The following is a 24841-nucleotide window of genomic DNA, read 5'->3' on the forward strand; positions in this document are numbered from 1 at the left end:
GCTCCACATCCCCACGCTATGAGAGGAACCAGGCGATTGGCGGCGAAAGACGGGTAAAAGGTGAAAGGTTCACAAGGCAGCCAATGCGATAGCAGGATACAGCAACCGCCGGGGAGCTGCCGGGTGGTCCATGGGCTCACGTGTGTGCGTGCTCCCCTCCCCCGCCCGAGGACGGCGAGGCGCTCGGCCCCCGGTTCTCCCCGCTCCCCCCCCCGCGCACGCGCTGGGGCGGGTCTCGCGCGCGCGGGGAGTGGCGCGCGGTAACGCTGAGGCGAGGGCGGCGACCGCCATTTTGAGAGGGGTGTTGAGCTGGGCAGAGCTGCGCGGTGCGGGGCTGCCAAGCCGCTTCCAGGGCACCGCTCTTCCCACTGAGACAAGCGCGGTCACAGAGAGATGAACATGAGGGAATGGGGGTGTCCTGTCGTAGGGCTCCTAGGCAGGCGCTAGGGGAAAGGCGATCCTTTTGGCAGTGTCTGGGCAGAGTACCGCTGAGCTCTCTCATCGCTGGCTAACAAAATCCTGCCTTCCCATATGCTCAGGCGGTCATTTCCATCAGGGATGGCCTTGCTGCTAAAGGCAAAGAGCCGCTTTTCCACTAGGGAGCGGGCACCCTGGGCCCTTGCTGGTGCTATGCGTAGAAGGTGGAAAAAGAAAGTACCACTGGGGGTGCTTAGATTAGTGTGTACTCCCTAAGCAGCAGCACCTTTTGCCGTTGCTTATGGCAGTTTGTTGGCTAGCTGGACCACTGGTCTCGCTCCAGTTTCTTGCCAGCACTCACTTGACTGGCATAACTAGCTACTACTAATTTTTTTTTTTAAAAAAAAAATTGTCCTGAAATTTCTTGGATTGAACAGCTGATCTACGGTAACTTTTCAGTGAAAACCCTTCAACTACAAATGAACAGCTGAGGGGAAATGCATGGCACTGAAACATGAGAACACAATTTTCCTTGTGCCTCAGATGCTGCCATTTTATTTTCATTACAATTGACATAAAAACCTGGAAGCTGTGTCCTTGGAAAACTGGGGAAATACAGGCAATGTCAAAAGCCCTGAACAAATTATCTACCTAAACTAGGTTGTCACACAAGACTGCCATACAGTGCATGATGTGGGAGAAGGTTCAGTTGTAAAGTGTAAGTGGTCACTAAGGTCACATAGGACTAGAATGAATTTACAAGAACTAGCACATTTGGAGCTACCTTACGGTTTATTTTAACTCCAATCTCAGTCAATTTGAATTCCTTCATTCCCACCTCCCATGGCATCACCTGCCAACAGTACTATCATCGCAACTGGTGAAAGTCCAAACTCTCCACACAGATATGTAGCTAATAACCAAACCTCCAGGTTTGATTACTGCATGGTTTAGATCCATACCACAGCCTGGAGCAGATAGATGCTTAGGACAAATAATGAAATGGATAGCTCTTGTAAATTCAAATTTGGAGTTTGAAAGTCCTTTGGCCTAGTGCAAGTCCTCATGGACTGTCAGAGAGCTGAAGGCAATAATCACATGCCAATCACATTTGGTCATTTCCCCAGATGCACTTTTATGAAACCAGAAAGGAATCGTCCTGCTGAATATCTAGTCATCGATTACAGTAGCGTTGGAGTGCAAAATTGCTGCTTCACTCCTGAAGAGCTGCATCTGGAAGTGACCATGAAAAAAGCTACATCTGGCTCAAATCACCCTACCTGTCCTTCATGCATTGCACTCATCTTTCGCAATGTCAGTGTCGATGTTCAGCTGTTAAGATTTTCCTGTTACTCCCCGTGAAGTTAATGTCTCTTCCTTTTTACCTTGATGCCGCCCTTCTTAGGGTTTCATTTCTATTATGGAGAAATGAAATTGCTGACCAACAAGAAAGAGTTTGGTTGTGGGCTGGTTTTGTTGTTTGGTGGGGCTTTTTCTGAGCATAGAAAAAAGAACTATGCCAAAAGACGGACATAAGTGGTGAAAATATTTGCGGTTAGGGACTCCAGTTTGCTCTGGTGTGTCATTTTAACTGCTAAATGCACAATTCAGTTTTCAAGCTGAAATCTTCCTCCCTGTCCTCCACTCACAAACATGTCTAAAAGCTCAATTACTTTTCAGTAGTTTTCTTACTTTTTGCGCAAGAAAAAAAGTACTATATTTTACCCTAGTTTACCATCATGATGGGATACACACACTTAAAGCTCAGAAGAACAGGCCTACCTGTGGTGCTAATGAGTGGTCAGATCTATGGACTGACTGCTCTTACAAATCACCACATCAAACTGAAGATACAGCCACATGTGGGCAATGTGGTCACTCTTGTGGAAGAAAATCTTTCAGGTAATGCAGATGTACATTGCTAGCCCCATTCTGCCTCCTCCTGGCACCTTCTTTCTGCGGGGGATAGATTTGGTTGCGTGCTATATTTTGCTGGTCTGTTTGCCCTGATTCAAAACCATGCAAGGTGTGCAGGTACAGAACTAGTTACATTTGTTAGGCCAGGTGACCAGGTTGGAGTCTCCTACTCCTAAGACCACGTATACTTGCACAAGGACTGAAGGTTATCCTTGTTGCCTAGTAAAGAAAATGATGATGGCGACTGTCATAAATGCAATGCAGAGACGCTTCTGGCCAGGCTTTTAAGTTGTGTGTGAGTGTATGTGTATGAAAAGGCAGAGTGTATGCAATGGAAGATCTGTCACTGGAGGTCCAGTGTCCCTCATGCCATCTGCACTTTACTGGGGACTTGCCATCTTCCGTAATACAACTATGCCTACAAAATCATTATGAGAAGATAAAGCTAACTGGAGTACTCTTAAGGTTTATTTAAACCAGCCTTAGAAAAATTATTTCAGATTAAAAGAGATATTGGAGGCCTAGGGTATTATCAAATTGTTTTCTTGGCTCATACCACTGTTGCTATTTAAAGTATGTCTTCTGTAATGCCCATGTTATTAAACATTACAGTATTAGGTATTTTTATAGCATTGAAGGAACATCCTTCTGTGTTTTATGGATGGAAGAATAATTATATCCCGTGACAAAAGCTTAGGAAGAGGAGCAGCTGTTCAGTCTTATCCAGTGGGAGCTGTCAGAACATATGGGTCTATTTTTCCAATTTTAGCTCAAATACTGAGGAAATTGGCATTCTTGATTATTTCTAACATAAAATAGAGCAGAAAGAAACCCTCCTTAATCCTCTGCATGCCATGATTAAATAGTGAATTTTATCCAATTCAAGTAGGTTCAAAGAGAACACAAGCAGAATACTTAAATCACAGAAAACAAAACACACAAATGCCAGGAGAATTCTGGAAGTTATTTTCATATGAAAAAGGGTGTCTTTCTCCACACTACTTCCTCCTTGAACCTGCCTGTTGACAGGAGTTTTTCATTTAAAAGCACAGTTAGGATAAAATTTTTGTTGTTCCATATTACTCTATCACAACTACCCTCTCCCTATGGTAAGAAATGGGTATTTTATGTCATGTGCTTGTATAATGATAGCTCAGAGTTTAAGCCTGAATAAAAAAATTATGTTGATTTCACATATTTCTTAGAAATATTTTTAAAGATAAGATGAAATCATGATAGTGATGATACAGAACTCTCAAAAAAAATCTCAAGAAAATAATATTTTGGACTGCTTTGGCATTCAGTGTTTGGTAAAACCCCTACAATGAACCACAAACCCAAAGCAAACAGGCCATTGGATGAAAAGAATAGAATAGCCCCACTAGTTAAAATCGAGAACAGAGTCAGTAATAATGTACCAAATTGCAGCTTTCTCCATATCTTTAGTACTGGAAGTACTGGTGTTTTACTCCATGGGGATAACTGTTGTGTGACAAGAAAATGGAGAGATTTACCTCCCTTCCCCTTTTAAAAAAATCATCAGTAAGGGATGGGGGATGGGGGGGTGGGGATGGGGGGGGTGGGGGGTGGGGGGTGGGGTGGGCGGGTATTTCTATTTTTTTCCTGTTGGGTAAAAGTCAAAAAAATTAGGTTAGAAAAGATCAAAATTGCCATTAAAAAACCCAGATACAATCACTGTGTGACAAGTAATTGTCTTTGTTCATGCTATAGAACTGTATAATCTTGCCAGTGGAAACCAGGCGTTGTGCTTTTTGGTTCTATGCATCTCATCGGGTTCGAAAATGGGCTCTGAAGAGATTCGTTCCCATGAGACAACGGTGCCCACTGTTGTTCCCTGCAGTTGATACCAGCCATGATGCTATTTTGCCATTGCGGCACATGTTATTGCAGTAATGCCCTTTGAAACAAGCTGGCAGTTACTGAGAACATATGGTCTGGAGTGTTGCATTCACATTTCTGGCCAAGAAAGGTTGTGTCTATTCTGTAGTCCACTTGAGAAAATTTAACTTGAGGCTTTCCTGTCAAACAGTCTTTACTCTGGCTACCAGGCTTTTCAGTTCATAGCTGTGAACAAAGAGCAGTTGCCAACACTTTAAAGCACGATGCTAATAATAACCCCTGCAATGTATTATGAGAAAAAGCTGCAGGTATGATTATGGAGGAGGAAGCTGGAAGAAAGAACAAACGAGCCTATTTTGAACAGATTCCACTCCTAAAACTGGAGCTGAGATTTTAAAAGAGTGTTAGGTTGCACATACGTTTTGTTCCACCCTAAGATGCCATTTCGAATCTTTTTGGGGCATGCTTTCACACTTCAGTGACCCAGACTTTGTAATTCCAAACAAGGATGTTTTCCCTAGTGTAAGAGGAACTTCAATATTTTTAACTGCTTTAGTGGATTTTTGACCTCTTTAAACTGCTTGTCTGCCTTTTTAAATCAGCATAAAAATGGGATATGAACTCTTTAGCTCTTCCTGTGCAGGGACTCGGCATTGATGACTACTGCCTAAAAAAAATGTTGTGGTTCCTGATTGTGGAAACCTGTCACTTAGCAGAAGTGTAACTGGGAATATCTCTCCTCATCCATCACTGACTTGAGCAACTCGTGTAATTCGTGCACTTCACAAGCGGCTGCAATGGCATGGTACAAAAGACCTATCATACAATAATTAACAAAAGTTCCTAATGTCCTTGAGAAACACTTTTTCATGCTCCTTTTTTGCCCAAGAACCAAGAAATAGAACTTTACAATGTATAAGTCTACTTAGCTGCTCTATTTATTTTAACAAGCAGAAAAAGCATATTGGCAAAATGATAAATCAGTTCCCCAGGGTACTTATCAACCATAAAAAATAATGCAAAAATAATAAATTCAAAGTATTTACAGCAGGTGGAGCTATACATTTTGCTTTGATCATATGTTATATGATACTGCCAGATAAAACGTGTCTGGCAAGAACAACACCAATGGTACCGTCTAACCAAGGGATGGAGTTAGTCAATAGAAGGCTGCATAATTGCATAAATTACTGCAATTAACTCTCCTGGAAATAATCCTTACAACACCAACAGAAACAGCAACTCAAGAAAAGATTAGTGCTGTATATTGGTCTCAGTAGAAATCACAACTCTGGTCTAAGGCTTTGTTGTATCTGCCCAGCAATTTGAAGGTACTCCTGACCCTGTTGCCTTTTGTTTACCATCAGGTAAGATAAGCACTGAAGAGAGAACAAAGGTTTCAGTACAAACTAGTAACCAGAATATGCGCAGGATGGCCACAGGTTATCTTTAGGAGGTCTGGGCTCTGGTACAACCAAAGTGTGCATTCTCAGTATACTTGCATATGGTTCCTTACCTGAAATGAAACCTGTGCTTGTCTTCATTGCTGCCGTGACCCAGATGGGTACGTTTCCTATGCTGCATTCGCATCTTCTTTAAGCTATAAAGTGTGTTTACACAGCAAGGGTAAGGGAGATTATTTTTGCAGTTACCATCAGAATTACTTTTATTCCAGAACACTTAGAAGAAATCAAGTCCAACAATTCCTGTCTTACTGCATTTAAATTCGAACTGAAGTTTGGATCCCATACTCTTGTAAAAGTTTACTCTACTCCCACCTTCTGAGCTGATTCATCTTGCATATTTGAACTTCATCCCCTGCAGTCCACTTGCAAATTCCTAACCACATTGTTGATTGAAAAAAAAATTAACCCAATTTAAAAAAATTCACAAACATTTTGTCCTCCACCTAGTATCATTCATGACACCAATAAAACCTACTGGTCTCAAATTGTATCTAGAGTTTTTAAAGTTAAAGTAATGCAGAGGTGGTAGATGCCCCATCCCTAGAAGCATTCGGGCTCAGGTTGGATGGGGCTCTGAGCAACCTGATCTAGTTGAAGATGTCCCTGCTCATTGCAGCGGGGTTGGACTAGATGATCCTTAAAGGTCCTTTCCAACCCAAACCATTCTATGGTTCTATGATTCTGTAAGTCAGTACTGCTAACAGGACTGGACCCAAATATCCCAAATTCTCAACAGCATTATGAATATTCTCTTACTACTTACAAGGATTAGGTATGGGAGAGGACGGTCCAATAGGCAGGTAGCAGCTACTCCAGGCGTGGTGAGAAACACATTGAAAGCATGTGAGATGTGATTTTGTAGAAGGAACAGAGGAACTTTTACAGTTCCTCAAGCATGATACCCACCAAACTTTTAGAGAACCCCATTCCCCATATACTGTTTTCTTTGTCTGTGTTTATCCAGTTTAGATATATTTTTCAGGAGATACATCATGAGGCTGATTCTGAACTGTATTGAATCTCTGTTGTACTTTATTATTCTTTTTCTCATATACTGCAAAGGGAATTAAGGTGTAGAGGGAAGAACGCAGTAAATAGGAATCAGTACCGCACCTAGTAATTTACTAATCCGCAAGTCTAAACATTTGCATAGAAACAGGCCAGATAAACTGAATTGTAAGAACAGTAAGTAATTAAGCACAACTGTTTTTGTAAGATTTCTCATGGCTTGCCTTTACATGGCATTTATATGCATTAATAAATTATTACATCTTCACCTTTATAAAAATACAGAATTCATTCTGTTTGTTGATCAGAATAAAAGTTTAGATTCTTTATTCAACATTAAAAGTTGCTTTTTGGGGTAGGTGGGGAAACAATGCACTTCATTAATTTGCTGTGTTTACTGAGGTCTCAGCTAAGATATGAATATAATTTCTGACCATGAAAATTAATAAATAGATAACAATAATACATAATAAAATACATAATATATAAAATATATAACATATATAGTAATAATGAAGAAATAAGTAAGAACAAAATGGTTGTCTCTCCTGAACTGAGAATTTTGAAGATAGGGAGGAAAAGGACAAACCCACAGATAACAGATTATATACAGGAAGCCTGTCCATTTATTTCAAAATTGGAGATTTTATAAAATAAATTGGAACTATTCACTAGTAAATACTATTCTTATTACAGCATAACAGTTTCTAAAAACATTTTCTAGTGTGCCAACTATACAGAATAAAATATTTCTTTCTCACAAAAATTAGCTTTGAGCAACAAGTGCAAACATCCAATACACACCACTGAGTGAAAGCATTCAGAAGAAATGTATTCAAAAGTACGAAAAAATGCATCTCCTTCAGTATATCTTTTGATACCACTCAAATCATCCCAGCATTTGTTCTTGTTTAAATAACCATCATTCCTCACCACTTGCCAAAGAGAAACATGTATTTAAAATATTACATTCCTTACTTACATATGATTTCTTCAGGATAAAAGGCCTTCATTAATTCTTTAGCAAACTAGCACTTTAGAGATTACATTTTAAACTGGAGAACATTAATCACAAAGGTAAAACAGTTTATTCAGCTTTTTACACAGCAGAATACAATAGCACAGTGGTATGCCTATTAAATATGCTTTGTTCAAGACAAAAGCAGAAGTTGAACTTCTTATTACAATAAAAATAGACTTATTTGACCTGTGTAAGTTATTTGGCATTAAAAAGTGATGGCATTATTTCTCTCAAAAATAAGCAGCATATAATTTGATTTAATATTTATATTTAATATAACTTGATTTGAATCAGACCAGTCATTTCTAACTAAACAATGGTGATTGTCAGTTACAGTCCTAATAATGGCTGTGGATCAGGACCCCCCTGTATAAACTGGTCCTTGGACACAGAGCAGATCTGTTCTGTGAATCAAAGAGATTCCAGGAAGGCCCAATGGAAGTAATGAAACTATCTGGGGAATAAAATATTACCTGACCTGAACACAGCAGTGAAGGCCAGGATCTAGCCATTCTTGGAAGGGTAGGTTTTAGTACTTCTGAGTTAAAATTATTTATTTTTATTGCCCCTTCAAACTTTTCATGAAGAAAGAAGTATATTAATCACCCAGGGGGAAATTTTCTATTCCAGAGACATAAACTTTAGACATTCCCGTCATGGTGAGAAAATAACACAGGTCTCATTTTTCCATATCAGCAGTAGCAGCTGCCTGGAAAGGAGTCATCAAAAGTGCCACTGAGGTGGAAGGAAGTTTTCCATGTCTCACATTTAGAGGAGGAAAGAAATACTTTGATATTCCACAGTTTCAGTTAAGATAACCATGATATGAACATGGCACTTGAAAATAAAAGGTATATAGTGAAAATAAAAGCATGTGAGAATATTATTTTATACCTTTTATTTTCATTAAAGATAGTAAGCAAGCTATCCCATTCAGAATATGAGTTTTCTGTATCATTTAATGTGCTTATATGTCCCATCCTCCTGCATGAGCAGCTTCACAATCTTGGGGCAGCATGGGCTGGAACAAGCCATACTGCAAGTGCTCTTTAGATGCAGACCTGGAACATGAACAAATGTAAGTTGGGCAGCTGTAAATTAGTGTTCTGAGTGGTATGCTGAGGGAAGAATTTGACGTTATTTACCTGACAAAAAACTGCACAGTGTGGAAATACAAAAACTCGGGTTTTTTTTTACCTCCATTCAGATCCACTATCTATTAGCTCAATGGGAAACAGCAGGCAACCTAATGTCAGGGCAAGGGCTTTCAGCTGTAGTGGTTTGGCAACTTTCATGGCCACATTCCAGCCTGTAACCTCACCCTCATCTTCCAGCCATCCATTCCCCGCTGCTGTTCTCTTAAGCAAAAATAGAAGTAGAAGTTAACATCCTAAAAGAAAAAGAGGGTTAATACCACAGAATTTAGGCAAACAAATGCTACATGTACAATGAGGTTAACGGAACTCAGTGGCATTGTTTGGGTACATTGGATTTTAGGGGGTCCAGCGCTAGGGGCCATGCATAGGCTGCAGCTACTTCCTGGCCTATGTGATTATGGTCAATTTAAGTCCCCTCAGGGCCAGATCCTGTAGCGTGTGCTTAGCACACAGATGGGTTGTGTTGACTTCCACAGAAGTAGAGGAACTGAACACATCACTGGATGCATTCAAGTTTGCGCTTGGCAAGAAGGGACTCCAAGTACTTAAAGCTAGCGTGAGTGATAATGCACTATTATAACTATTACCTTGTTAGATGGCTGAACATGATGCCACATAGACTGGCCAAATTAATCTTCTAAAGCTCTGATTCTGTGGGGGTTGGTGCAGAAAACCCTAAAAAGACCCACTGGGTTTTGCATGGTACCCGTGTAAACTCAGTGGAGCACTACTTGGATAAAGAAGTTACAGTCATACTGAGCTGGAGTAAACTGAGAGTCTCCAGAAGATGTACAGGATTTAAGTGTGTTTAAACACCAAATATCGACATGTAGAAATTTCAGCCTCAGGAAGCTTTAATGGAAGAAAGCAGCTTAATCACTCAGTATATTTTGCAACTTTAGCTGAAAGTTTAACATCACAAAATGACACATTGCTATGCAGCTTTAAGAATCACACAATTGTATTCAATCATTTCCCATGTTTTTCAAGTCTACTGTTCATTAAAAACCCTTCTGCTTTTTGCAGTTTCCAGTTTTTCTATGGATGACACAAGCAATGCATAGCTTAATGTTCATTCTCATGAGTCATAATTAATAAATAATCATATCACATACATAGAATTTTACAGGTACTCTTAAAATGGTTTTACAGTTCTATTAAATATATAGATAAAATAATCACTGCTATATAAAAAATCATTTTAAAACAGCTGAACTCTCAAGCTTTGCATAAAATTCTGTAGACACATTCATTACAATCTAGAAACTCAATAAAAATACATTTTAGAGCTCAATCCATCAAAAATATTCATGGCACAAAAGTGATTGTCATTTTTTTTCTGTAATCTGTGCTTGCCCTACCTTTGCACTGATCATTTCCTACAATTTAGCAAAGGCTATATTCAATTCAGTTTGTAGATTATGTGACTGTTTAACTCGAACTCTAAGACATCTGTCCCATAAACATTTAGCAGGGTTCTGTCTTTAACAGCTTATCTTTCCTTGCACTTTCTATAAAATCCCAATGAAACATTTTGGAGTTAAGTTACATGACTACAGTAACATTGAACCATCTTATTATAGATGTCTCTCAGTCTTTAATGGTGCTTTTGTGAACACCAAACGTCCTTTACGCAGTGATCCTCAAGCACTTCCTGACACTTACACTTCACAATCATATGCTACCCACACATCTGCTCAACAACAACGGGTTTTAGGAAGGGTCTTAGCAGATTGGTACCCTTGTGTATCTGAACTCCGCTGCTAAATCAAAATACCAAATGCGCCAGTTCAAGCTTAGCATTTTCCAAAATCCTAGACAAAAATTCAGGAAAAACTTCCTTAATCAGACAGTGCACATATCTGTTGGAAAATGGATACATGACAGATTACCCAACAGCCTTTAAAACCTCCACTACCTCAAGCCAGTCCTCTAGCCAGCAAGTTAAATCAGGCTTTGACATAGTGAATGCCTCACAATCAGGCTTTTAGACTGAATAGCTCAGAATAGGACACAAAGACCAACCATAGGCATCATTTTCAGAATGGGGCACTTGCATTGAGGGATTGGATCTTGCAGCGTGGAAGAAGAGATGCAGGTTTACAGGTCAATTTAAGTGGGTGAAGCTGCTGCTTCTTTAGATGTTATTTGTTGCAGTTCCAAGTAATGGCAAAACTCCTGAAGAGTTCAGTCTCTTTATGCACAGCTGACGATACCCGTATAATCACTCTTAGCTTTTTACCTGGGATCTTCTCACCCATGGAATGGCTGAGTAAGGTACACTGCTTCTGTTATAGCAGCACCACAACCATACCAGCCCAGATATGGCAAGCAACTTAATACCTAGTACCATGGACTAATTTAGTATTCTTTTCAGCTATTTTGCATGGAAGGAACAATCTCCATCCCTTAATGGTATGCGCTGGAAAGCATACATTAGTTTAAACATTAGCTGCGATGATCAGGACAATTGCTGCATGCTGTTTGACACTTAAACTACCCATCTCACTGTTTCAGTCACTGTTCATCAGTGGGAAGTAAGAAGGAAAACCCTAGGTCTTCTTCCTATTGGAAGAAAATACTGTGTAATGAAATTGTCAGCATCAGTGCATTCCCATTCACTTTTCCATTCTTTATGGACGTCAGTTGTTTAGATGAGACATGCAAAGACTTTCTGATTAATTCTCTTAGGAGAAGGGAGAGAAGACAGGAGGGAGCTTACTTCACTTGATTGAACTTTTGATAGCTGTAAAGTTCCGTGAGTTGGATGCGTCTAAGAGACTAATCCTACTCCAGATTATCTCTGCTGAAGACTAAGAAACATGGAAGAACCAGAGAGTAAGATAAAAAAGCTCAGAAAAAGTTGTCATAAACCGAAGGAGCCTGTGAAGAGTGGCACATAATGAAAACCTGCCAACACTTTTGCTCCAAACTAATGTGCATTGCTACTTGCTGCTATTAAATAGATGCTGTACCCCAAGCCTGGTATTCACTGGGTTTTAGGATAAAGATATAAAGTTTCTTGTATTGTTTCATTCTTTCAGAGAAAAAGCACTAGCCCTTCAATGTTATATTTAAGCCTGTATGAAGAAAGCATCTTCAAAAATTCTAATACAGGTTTTCTTTCAGAAGAAAATATCACTGTCATCATCAACAAGCACAAACATGTTCCTGCATCACAACATCAGATGACTCAAAATGTTGAACATTTTCATCAGCAAGTTGAAAGATAATTTTTTAGCATATGTTGATTTACACTGAATTAAGTTGGGAAGTTTAGATCTGTTCCTCACCAAGCACAAAGGATCTTATTTTTAGATTTGTGGGGTGAATCCAGCTCTAGTCAATGGTGACAGGAAAGAATAGGAAAGATTTCAGTTTTCTGTTGACTGAAAGAGGTTCAGAAATTTATCTTCAATGTTTAAGATCTCCTGCCGTGCACTGCTGCTATTGAATTCTAACTGCAGCTCAGAATAAAAATCCCAGGGAAACAAAAACCTTATGAAGAAGAATGAAGTGTGATGGACAGTTAGGATTATCCCAGCAGATAACATGACTACAGAAGGTACCTGCAAATAAATGAAGTTCTTAGTTCAGCTGAAAACTAAGCCAGGGCAGAGACACGCCTTATGCTAAAACAAAATATTTAAAACTTACAGCCATGCGTTGTAACTTTTGCTCAGTGAAAATTATAAACCCCTCATTTTATGAAGCACATTGCAGCCAACCTTGCAAATTTTCAGGTGGATGCAGCAACATGATGTAGTCTCATAAAGCATACTACGAAACCAAAAATGTCCTGATGAAAAATAGTGACTTCAGTAAAAATCACACAGAGAAAAATTACTGCTATCAAATTGAATTTGAAGACTTCTCTTTTATCCTGTAATGCACAGGTACACCTTCTCTGCCAAAAATCATAAACCAAATATCCTGAAGTAATCACTGATGCGGACAAAAATTACAAGATGCAGAAGTGGCTCAACCATGTTTGTGGACAAGCCACAGGAGTCTCTTCAGTTGCCCTAGAAAGTCAATGCCAGCTGTCAGCATTTCTCTGTATTTGATTTTATATCTGTCTTTTCTTTCTTTATTGATTTGGGCATTTAAAGGATATTTCTAATCCTTTTACCATGCACTTGTGCCTTAACAGTACTATCAGCAAATTATTATTATTTTTCTATCTTCAAAAGAGAGGATATCTCCACATGGTCTGCTAAGTAAAAACAGCAGAGAAAAGAAGAAACAGCCTCAGAAGCAGTGAGGTACTTAAAAAAAAAACCAAAGAAAAAACAAAACCAAAACCATGGTATCTCTTCCTGAAAAAATTGCAAAGTTTCTTGATGGCCACCATCAGTAATGTACAAGAAGTCTTATTTCTTCAGGTATTCACTACAGAATTTTCTGGGCCAAGACTCCCCATATGATCCCTCCTAAGAAGCAGCTAGCATGTATGTTCTTCACACTGAATAGAATTGTAGAATTATTTAGGTTGGAGAAGATCTTTGAGATCATCAAGTCCAACAGTTAAATCAGGACTGCCAAGTCCATCACTAAACCATGTTCCTAACTACTGCATCTACGCGTTTTTTAAAAACCTTCAGGGATGGTGACTCAGCCACTTCCCCGGACAGTCTGTTCTAATGCTTCTCCGCACCCAACTTATTCCCATGAATTAAACATAAGAAAAGGTGCAGGATAAAAATGAATTTAGATTCTAAAAACCCAAACTCCCCTACCCAAATAAACCATCAACCTGATTTTGTTGCTCCAGTTGATTGCCATTGGAATTGTAATCAGTTCCTGGGGTAGGCATGTTCCACCACCTGCAGCTCTGCTCTGCCTCCAGCTCTTCCAAAGAATTCAATGGAAAATGTGAAAAAGCATTTCTAGCCTTGCCCTTGTAGGTGGGCCAGATTCATGGGCAAGCCAGCACCACCCCTCTTCCACAGCTGTCTGGCCCTACATAACTAAACAAAGCCAGAAGAATGATTTTTGAAGACTAGAGCTCTGGATTGTTCATATTTCTACTGATAATTATCTGGGTTTATTTAGCATCTTATAAAGCAAGGCACAAATGTACAAAATTGCGTCTACTAAATCTGGTCATTTTTATATATATGTACACAATTATCTAATATAAAATGTGCTTAGACACTGTCATAGCACAACAGTAGAGGAACTGAGGACAACCTGATAATGAACACAAATACCAGGTCCTACATTTCTGTTTGTGCTTCACCTGAAGGAGCATATTCATATGCAGATACACAAAGCAATCCAGCCACCATCCTTTATTTTTCCCCACCTCACAGAGATTAAACTTTGTTGCTAAGAAGATGTGGAAGAAGTAAAAGGCAGTAGACCAGCACCCAGAAGAAAATGATGAAGTAGAATAGCTCTGGCTGGTCAACGATAGTAATCTCATGAGTTGGTGCTGGAGTCTCACTTGCTTCCAAGTCCATTTTCTTCCTGAAAACAGGAGGGAATTTGATAAGAGGCAGGCAAAAGAAGACACACACACACATACACACACAGAGTTAATATTTACTGTAAAGATCAGAGGATGGACTAAAAGACAGCAGTTTAATGAACCATTTCAATCTAGGCAGTTGGAGTCCAAGCTGGACTAGGAGGTGCATAATGGGCCTCAGCAGTGTGTTCCCTTAGGAGCCAATGTACGTAGCAATTAATCCTCTGAAAATTCTGGGCAAATTCTCAGGTAGTTTAAATACATGCTGTTACAGTACAGTCCTTTGGTTTCCATCAGTCAAAAAGATGCCCTTTTATATTCAGAACAGTAAACATAGCACTTTCACAATTTTACTTATACACTGTATCTGACTTGGTACACTTTCCCAAAATCATCTACATTCAGAGCTTCTCATATCAGACATCAGAACATTAAGCAGAAAAAGCCCAAGACTTCCAGAAACCAGTTAGCAGTTGAGGTTTTGTAGGACAACTCCAAAATTTGAACTTTCCAAAATTCCAGCTGTAGTTCATAAGGGCAAAGCCTGATGGACTCTGCCAGTGCCACTGAGCTCTCACAAAGAGAAGAAAAGGTCTCAGAAAGGCACAGGATGGTACACTCATTTTACGATTTTATAATACTGTATGATCACCTGCTGGTAGGCTATTTTTTAATCTACTTTTGGAGAAAACTGAGTTTTGTCCTGTTTTTGTGAGTCTTGTCTAGTTTGGGGCATCCTACTTGCTCAGATACATGCTTGAGTATTACACAAGTGGTCAGCAAACAGCTATTCATGAATTTTTTAACAGAAGCGTAAGTGAGATCAGGACTGGATCCCGATAATATTTTGTGTGCTTTCTGCATTTAAATGCAACCATCATTTTATCTAGAAGTTCTGGGAGGTACTACTCAGTATCAGCTGAGAGGGAAAACCTAGAGCAATCCTTGGTTCTTGCAGATACATAGAACCTAATACCAAAAAGATACACACGCTGTGCTCAGGATCCATCACCCTAAGTCTAAACTAAACACAAATACAAATTATAAAAACTCCTGGGTGCTTTAAAAAGGAGAGGCCAGAATTCCACTGAAGTATTGTCTTTCCCTAGCACTGAGCATACTAAATATTGTCTTGACAGACTTCTAAACCTGGAAAGAGTCATCACTGCCAGAGGGCCTCATCTTTGAAGTCCTCCCACTCTTTTCTTGGTGTGAAATCTCCACCAAGTGGGGAAAGTGCTCACGGTCTTTCTTAGACAGCTGAATCTTTCTTCTCAAGTCAAGAAAACGCATTTTAGTCAAGGGGGAGACTGAGCAGTAAGGAAGTTTCACACCTTACACCTGTGGGAAATACGGACTCTGAGCCATTACACAAGACATCCAGTCAGTCTCTACCATTATGGTTAATTTTCATTTCCCTTTGTAACATTGTTAGAAGTACTTAGGAGTTATGGATTCCTTGCCAAAGGCTTTGTCTGAATAAGAATGACTCACCTGATAATTAATGGATTTTCACCCATATCTGTCACCTTCTGCTCATTTACACCATACATTGCCTTAAACAAACAAGGAATAGATTATTTTAAAAAAAATTAAAATTCAGCATTTCTCAAAGTTGGCAACTGTGTTTATTTTATGCAGAGTATCTCTAACATTTGCTCAAATAAAATGTAAGTGTGCTTATAAATTTATTCCCTGCTAGCACATCCACCACTGCAGTCTGGTAACACACACAGAAAAGGAAAAAAGTTGTGAAATGAAGCTCCCCTTATTCATATATATTTCTAGTAGCTCTGACAGTGTTGCAAAACCAAAGCATCTGTGTGAAACCCCCGTTCATTGAACACTGGTGGCAGCATTTCTTTAAAACTCTAAGATGGTCAGAATTTTATTTTGTACTGAAAAGAGCCATATTCCTATCCTTGCTCAGTGTGCCCAGACTGCTGATGCTGTCCCGTCCTTCTGACTTAAAATATGAAAATCCAGAGCTCATTTGTATAGTGTGCTCTCCAGAAACCAGTATGAATTACGTTTGCCAGTAAGGATGCAGTTTCACATTACAACTAAAATTCTTTTAGGGTTAGCTGGTGCTACTGAGATAGTACAATACACAGCTACTACAAAGGAGAGGGAAAGGGCCCAGTCTTTCATAAAAAGTGCACTTCGGGAAACACCCAGCATTTTTGCAGGACCGGGACCAAGACACCAATATACATACAGAGAATGCACAAACTAAAAGACACTGGAGCAGCAAATAAAGGTAGCTTCAAAGAAGCAAAATGATGCAAAATACAGTTAGAACAAAGTAAGCCTCAGAGTTACAATAGATTTAATTGTATTAGGTGCTAATTTGTCGGTTTGTTCAAGGTTCAATAACGTTCAGTTTCATATATTTAGGAGAGTTCAGTAAAGCATTTCAGCTATGCGGCACTATATTTATTAGAAGTCACAGGGCTTTTGTATTATCGCAGAGCTTTATATATAGAGTAGACGCTCTTACAGTATGTGAACTTTTGCAGTTTAAGAGAGACAGAGAAACAGTGATAGGTAAATTTCCACATACTTACCTCCTCAGAAGTATTAGGAAATCTTTTTCGGAGATAAGTGTTGGAGTCACTGTCATTGGTTCTGAAATGCATGTAAAAGCAAAGTTTTTTAAATTCCTAAAGCTAAGCTATGTTTTGACTTCAAAGAGAGCCACTGCAATTGCACATGCTAGTTCTAAGCTATGCAAAACCACAAATATGCTTTGTTGCATGTGTTAGGATATGGACTTGAATTTATCAGTAACATGATAAAAAATAGCTTTTGGAAAATTGACCCACAATAAAAAACCCATATGCTCAAATTGGACCCTTCTCTGAAAATTTTATAGGGGTTTTGCACCTTTGACATCATTGATATTTAAGTGAGAGTATACCCGAGGTTTTATGGCTGTCTCTATAAATCCAAAATTGACAAACCTTGCAGGGAACAGAAAGTGTTAAGGAGACAATGGGTTTTTCTAAGCAAACTCTTTCAAATTCATTGAAGTGCTGTAGTGATAAGCATCAGCAAATGCTTCATGCCATGCAGTTCATGTCCTGCTCAAATAAACGTATTTATTTGAGGAATAAGAACTAAATTATAATGTAAGAGGGAACACAGGTGAATGGAGTAAAATTAGCTGTCTCCGTACTGGGTCTGGCTGGGGTGCGGGTGCTGTAAACTTTCCCTACAGCAGCCCCTATAGCGCTGTGCTTTCTATCTGTAGTTAGAATGGTGCTGGTAACACACCCATATTTTTGGACTGTTGCTAAGCAGTGCTCGAACAGCACCAAGGCTGTTGCTCCAATCCCCCTGCCCCAAAGGCTAGTAGGCTGAGGCTGGGCAAGAGGTATATTCCATATCATATCATGTTACGATCATATAACATCATATGATATGGATATAACATAACGTATCATCAGAGAAAGGAAGAAGCTGACAGCTGGACACACACACTCTCATTATTAAGGCATTTGTTTTCTGAAGCAAGCACTATGCCTGCTGAGGCCCTGCTTCCCAGGAGGTGGCTGGACATCACCTGCTGATGGGAAGCAGACAGTTAGTCTTTTTTTGTGTGTGTCTCCTTTTGCTTTGCTTCAGCATGTGGCCTTTTTTTCATTAAACTGCCTTTACGTCGACCCATGAGTTAGTCATCTTATTTTCTCCCCCCATCCAGCTGAGGATGGGGAGTGAGAGAGTGGCTTGGTGGGTGCCTGGTGGCCAGCCAAGGTCAGCCTACCACAATCTCATTCACTTGTTCATAGACAGAAAAAAAGTCCAACAAATGTCTGTTGGAATGGAGCAATGTCACGCGTCCATGTAATGTCACAATGCACACAGGTTATTTCATCTATGTTACAAAACACTATTTCTGTTGGGAAAATAGTTATAACACTGCTGTGTTCAAAATGCACTGGGGTTCCAGTTGGGTTTTGTACAGCAAAGTTTGTATAGTAAAGTCAAATCAAGACCCATTGGCACTGAATCACTCATGTTCAAGAGAAACACAGGAAGAAGCCAATGAGTCCCGATACACTGCTCCTAAAAGAAGTCTACAGGAAACATCCAGTGGGCAGGGCACACTTCAAAAGACCTGGCATTCATACCAGTTAGGTCAGGGGTCCTCAAACCATGGCCCACGGGCCAGATACGGCCCCCCAGGGTCCTCAATCTGGCCCCCGGTATTTAAAGAACCCCCCCTGACCCCCTCCTGCCGGGGGTTGGGGGGGGAAACCAAGCAGCCGCAGAGGGCTGCCTGCCACTGCATCCGCGTGCCGGCCCCCTGGTTACAAAGTCTGAGGACCCCTGAGTTAGGTTAAGACAATGTCAGTATGAAATACCTGGTCATTTCCTGGCAAACAGCAATTTCTTCCAGTTTATCTTGTGACAGAGTAGCAGTGGCAACTTCTGAGACCTGTAGGTCTTCTTCAATCGTATTTTTCCCTTCTTCCTCCCTATTGCTACTTTCTTCTGGTCTCTTTATGGCTACTGATAAATCCTCAAGGTGCTCTACTATGGTCTGTTGAAAGTAAGAAACATTTTGCATTAGTCAACAAGACCGATTCCCCATCCTTCCAAGCCCTTCCATGTATCTTAGTGATGCAGCCAACTCAGATGCTAAATTGCATGTAGTATGAGATCGGAAGCCTCACTAAAGAGAATAAAAAGCAATCAATTTCTTAAAAATAATTTTGGATACATTGAGCTATAAAGTATCATCAGTTCAATGTATATACAATTAGTTGTCAGTTATTTTTATATAAGAAGTCATGACATGGTACGGCTCTTTGAATTAATCCGCTACGGCTTTTTAAAATCTATCCCCAATTAATCTTTGAAGCTAACAGCAAATTGACTTCATTACTCTAGTAAGTGTCAGGACCAAAACGCGTCCAAGGAACTTGTCTAGGCAACATGTAGAATAACATTAAATTAACACATTCCTGAAAAACAGTCCAAAATTACTGCGCTGGAAAATGTGTACAGCAATTCAAAACCTGTGTCTGCAAGAAGAGGTGCAGTAGCAAATTACCTAAATCCAATACACAGAACAATTACTAAGAATCCCCCCTCTTTCTCCTCCTCCAGTGCACAAAAGCCTTCACTTTACCCATCTAAGTTATCCTACTCAAATTGCTTTAAGTTTTTGTAGGCAAACTTCTTTGGATTCAGACCTTTGCCTGCATCCCTTCTGTATCAGCTATACTACTTTATGCTCATCTTTTTACAAATTCTTAAAAATACCCTCTGTGACAATCTTTTATGCCTAGGGATTATACAGGAGACTCAAAGTACTTTAGAACATAATTAAAATTCACATTTTTGCACTACTATTAGTATTAGGACTTGATTCTCTCTTTTAATGTCACATCTTCTGAGGGATCTGCAATTCCATTCATTCCAGTAGAGGGCTGTGGCAAACAGTGTAATGGACAGGAAGCCAAGTACATTTTAGGTACTTCTTCAAAACTTTGCAAAACGAAAGCAAATGAAAACATTGAGGTCAGACGCTAGCCCCCATATAAACACAATGAATAAAAAATAAAATACCTCAGGATGTGGTGGAACAGGGGAATCTTGATGGCTGGTGGCCTTTTCGCCATCTTTTTCAATTTCTAACTCTTCTCTTACTAGTAATGGCACTTCTTTTTCATCGGAAGAATTCATGTCGCTGTTAATATCTGTTGTTTCTTCCTCACTGTTCTCAGTATCTATTTCTGATGGAGGGACACTTATCTTATTCCCTAAGTCTGGATCTGGAGCATCTTCCTTGTTGTTCTGTTCTAGTAAGCCCTTCTCACATAAAACATCCGTTACTGTTTCAGAAGAAGCTTTGTCATTTTCAGTATCATAACTTTCAGTATCAATACAAGGCTCAAGATAAGCATTCAAAACTGCTGATATGGGAACATTGTAATGTGGATAATAAAAGAGATCATGGGGTATTACAGATACTTTTGAAGAACTGGGTGGCACTTCAGCTGAAAACTCAACTTCATCAGAGCTGTTCATGTCCTCTGGATTTTTAGGTACATCTGAGAGAGAGTCATCAGATGTTTCATCCTGTGTAGATAGTTCTTGGCTTTTGAGATTAGAACCATTCAGTGAGCAATGGTTAGTTTCTATTGTCTCAAAGACAGATGATTGCTTTGTGTGTTCATTTTGTGGAAGTTTCAGTATTTCCTCATTTAGAAGATGAAGAACATACTTATGCGTATTTTCTTCTTTTGAGGTATCTTCTGGTAAAAGGACTGAAGTCTGGGGTTTGCTCTCTTCTACTTTATTTATAGATTCATCTGTAAGTATACCTGAAGTCCAGGATAATGGACTCAAAGAAGAAGTATTGGCTGAAAGGCTCTTAGTTTCATTGTCATATTCAGTAGAGGTTTCTTTAGTTAATTCTTCAGAGTAGTCTTCAAAAGAGTCAACAGAATTTTTCTGATCTGTCAGAACAGCTGGAGAAAGGTCATCATTCTGTTTCAGTGGATCGTCAGATATGCCCCCTTCACCTGGCATGACTTTATCACTTAGAACCTCCCAAGAGGAATTGGACTCAAAACTGACAGATCCTGTAATTTTCAGTGAGGTAGGCCTCCGAGGCTCCTCTTCAGATGTCTCCTGTGAGTCACCTAACACTTGACTCAATTTCCCATTACATTTTTCAGGAACGGTTTCTGATTGGATTCTCTCAGGGGTGTCATGAATATGAACCTTTGGAGGAGCAGGATGACTCCTCTCATGATTAACAGTATACATATTTTCTTCACTTTCACTTAAAATCAAGATTTTGCTTTCCTTTTCTGAAGGTGTATCTTTGATGTGGACATACGTGGACTCAATTGGAAGCTCCTTGTCAGGATCTGTAAAGTCTTCCTGTAAGTGATGATACACCATTAAAAGACAAATCATACCTCAGATACCATTTTACTTTTCCCAAACACTAAAGAAGGAACAACCACCTAGCCCATCGCCCCATTACCTTGTGAATGGCCAATTAATGACTCACTCAATTTCAATGTAGGGAAACCAATTTGGCAAGTCAAGTGACTTGAACAAAGCTCAATGTCAAGGAGCCACTTGTACAGGAAGATTAAAATGCAGACAAGCCTACTCCTCAGTTGTTAATGGATTCATCTCCCTGCTGCACCTGTGGAGACAACTGTCTTGGCTTTTGACACAATCTCAAACCCTGGGAATAAAATAAATCTAACAAGTCTACTAAATCCACTGTGAAATATATTAATATACTAGATTATTCCATTCCAACAGACTGCATCTAAAAGTAAAATAAGTAGGCTTTTTCTTTGTCCATTAAAATACCCACAAGTCTTAATGTCAACAAATCTTATGGCTCATTTAATCTAATAATAACTAGATTATTATAATAATTTTAATTCCAGTGACTTTAGTAATGTTCACCAATTTTATAAGCTACAAAATACATACAAACTCGAATCTTCAGTCAAGAAATGAGCGGAAAAGCCTTTCATGTAGGAACCATCATTTATGTGCATGTACTTTAGCACAAAAACTTGCCCAGATACTCAGGGGACACTGAGTCCCTCGGGGACCTTTTCAAACCGAAAAGACTATGTTGAACTAGGTTTGTCTGGAACTAGGAGCAGCCTCCACAACACTTTTTCAGCTTATGCAGATCTCTTCTCCAGTTGCTTGGACTTCACATTTTTCCTGGAGTTTTCTGTCTCCTATCTTTTAATTCCACTATAAGATTAACCTGTGTTTCTCCAAAAGACCTTTGTCAATCCCTGACACTGTCAGTCCCTGTTTGCTCCTCAATTCTGTATTTTTGATAATGGCTGCATTGAAGTCCTGGTCCTTTAAGCTGTGGTTTACTTCACGTTTACAATGAGCGCTTTTGACTACTGCACTGACAGGATTCAGCCTCTGGTACCTTGTGTTTGATACGTGCTAAATTCAGATTGATTGTGGCCCTCAAACATCAAAAGACAGAAGTCAAAATGAAATTCAAAGTCCAATGAATCATCATAGATGAAGGGATAAATTTCAGCCTTATTTAAGAGTAGTATAGCAAAGTAGTAAAGCTCTATGTAACCAGTTCTAACCACTGAAAGTTATAACTGGATGTGTTTAAAAGCACAATTCTACCTAAGCATTTTAGCAATCACCACTGAAAGCCTATTTGACTGGATTTAATGAAAATATGAAAAATTAAATCTGAGTTTGTGGTTTATTTTAAATAGCTTAGCAAGACACCTGGAAGATAAATACAGCAATATCTGACTTTATTAAGTACATCAAAGCAAATTAAAAACATGATGTGATATAAGAGTAAACACATACCCCTTCCAGCTCTGGGAAATGTTCCAGAAACTGTGCCACGTATGTCACAATTGACTGTTCATCGGGTGATTCTACCATGATATCTATGGAGACAGATGCAAGAGGCTTGAGCACACATGGTTTTAAAATGCTCTTGAAGAGGAACAGATTGTCAGACATTTATCCTGCCTTTATGATGAGAGAAGTAACAGCTACACTTTTCTTTTTCTGACAAATAAGAAAAATACTTTCCACTGTTGATGGTACTCAAAAGAGTTCTCATCTTACTCACATTGATTTTTTCCTATTTCCAAACACATACCTAACCTGATCAGGGTCCCTTTTCATCTACCTTCATACTGTCATTTATGTTGATGTCACTAGACAGTGATCTTGTTGAGTGACAGCACAGAGGTTTATTTTTAGCAGGATGTCCCAGTCTTCTAACAGGTGACCCGTCAAAGTGCAAATAACCAATCTGTATCAATCATAAAATCAAGACCTAACACCTGTCTAGCAGAGTTTAGTAAAAAACACTGTAAGAAGCAGCTCCGTTTATATACATATATTTCTATACACATACATGTATTTATATATGTAAATATGAGCATACATATCTCTATATATGTATTGTAAAGGAAAAACTGGGAGATGTAAATACAGCTGAATAGATATCTACCCATATTCCTGGTATGGCAGACTTGCACACTTCATCCTGGAGTGACATTTAGTCTCTGCAGACTGTAGGTGTAATAAAACAGTGCTGATGCAATGAGACACCTCTCAGCACAACAGGGTGGTGATTAATGCCCGCTAGTAGCGCCGATGTCACACAGCACCTAAACATTAACCAGGACCAGCGTACCTAGCTAAACGTATGGTAAGATCTCTGCCCCCAGTAAGCTTACAGATATTACTGGAAGCATACGACTATAAGCCAGTGATCAATTCGTTTTTATTTTTCTTATCAATCAGCCCAACACACCGATCACATCAACAGCCTAATCACTGGGAGGCTTTTGGTAGGTATCACAACGCAATATTCATGAATTCATTACAGTTTCAATGTTACCCAACAAAGTTGATGTAGGAGTTTTACCTTCTGGTTCTAGGAGCCGAGGAACACCCAGCTTATTCTGTGCTACGCTGAAAGCATCCTCCAGGTTTTCTCGAGCTGATTTCTCCAGTGCTTGCTTCATGTCTACCAAAGTAGAGTCTATTGCTTTTATGACAGCTAAGAAAGCAAGGCCACTCCTCCAACTGCTGGTAAAGTCCTGAACTGCAACACCGTACCTAAACACAATTACATACAGTTCACATAGGTGGCTGTTACAAAATCCAAAGTAAAGGCATCATAATTTTCAAAGGCTCCTGGAAGTTAAATGTAAGGTTGCTGAGTTGCACTAGTCACATTTGAGATCTTTCTGGATTTCAAAACACGCAAAATAAGATCCATAAAACACATGGATTCACAAACTGGATTAGAGCGGCTAACAGCTGACATAAACCTGCTTGTAGGAAGTAGTTAGTAAAAACAAAGCCCTCAAGAACTCAGCAACCACATTTAACATTCACAAAACCGAATGTCTCTGTGATTCCTGTTTCTGTTGCTTTCCAGCTTTTTAATATCATAGCTTAGGAAGACTGCCAAAACTCAAATATTTAAAAACATTAAGCACAAATGATTCACATTCCTGTGTACTAGGCCTTCTATAGGAGAAAACTGTGCTTTGCCAAATGCAAATGGGGTCAGTATATGTATAAACCACAAGTGTGTTAGATGCCCAGAGTTTTGAAGGGAAGAAAAAAACCATCAAGCTTGCAATGAAATACAGCCCCAGAACAGAAAATCCTGCACAGGTCACTGGATAACGTGATTATAATGATGCTGTTACATTTTTAATAGTGCAGTTGCAAGAAAAATTTTCTCCTATTAGACATTTTCAATTTGTAATCTTTGACTGGACTGAAAAGTCTATGGCCTTTACTTCTCTGGTCCTCACTTTCCTTGTACCACCTCCCTGTTAATGACAGTATCGGCATTATTTTGGGACTACAGCTGTGCTTCCTCTGTGGTCTGCACTGGCAGCACTGAACTATGGACCTCAATGGGACAAGTCTATCTGCACAACAAGCACCCTTAGCTTCACTGGAGATAACCAAGGGGTAATATGGCCCACAGGACAAAGTGTTT

The 24841-nt window shown here is 39.4% G+C and overlaps 1 protein-coding gene across 2 annotated transcripts in view; it reads right to left on the reverse strand.

Moving 5' to 3' along the window:
• Window positions 1-6698: 6698 nt before the first annotated feature.
• The window catches only part of CLMN (calmin), a 96882-nt gene continuing 78739 nt past the window's right edge, over window positions 6699-24841 (reverse strand). For both annotated transcript variants that reach the window (XM_080396257.1, XM_080396258.1), the window contains exons 7-13: window positions 23747-23940; window positions 22669-22751; window positions 19897-21219; window positions 18687-18865; window positions 16887-16947; window positions 15814-15875; window positions 6699-14318 (exon numbers count right to left, since the gene is read on the reverse strand). In XM_080396257.1, the coding sequence (XP_080252383.1) occupies window positions 14165-14318; window positions 15814-15875; window positions 16887-16947; window positions 18687-18865; window positions 19897-21219; window positions 22669-22751; window positions 23747-23940 (2056 nt within the window). In that variant the 3' untranslated portion in view covers window positions 6699-14164. The remainder of the gene's footprint in view (window positions 14319-15813; window positions 15876-16886; window positions 16948-18686; window positions 18866-19896; window positions 21220-22668; window positions 22752-23746; window positions 23941-24841) is intronic.

The sequence above is a fragment of the Falco punctatus genome (genome assembly GCF_963210335.1).
Source record: "Falco punctatus genome assembly, chromosome: 7".
NCBI classification, from domain to species: Eukaryota; Metazoa; Chordata; class Aves; order Falconiformes; family Falconidae; genus Falco; species Falco punctatus.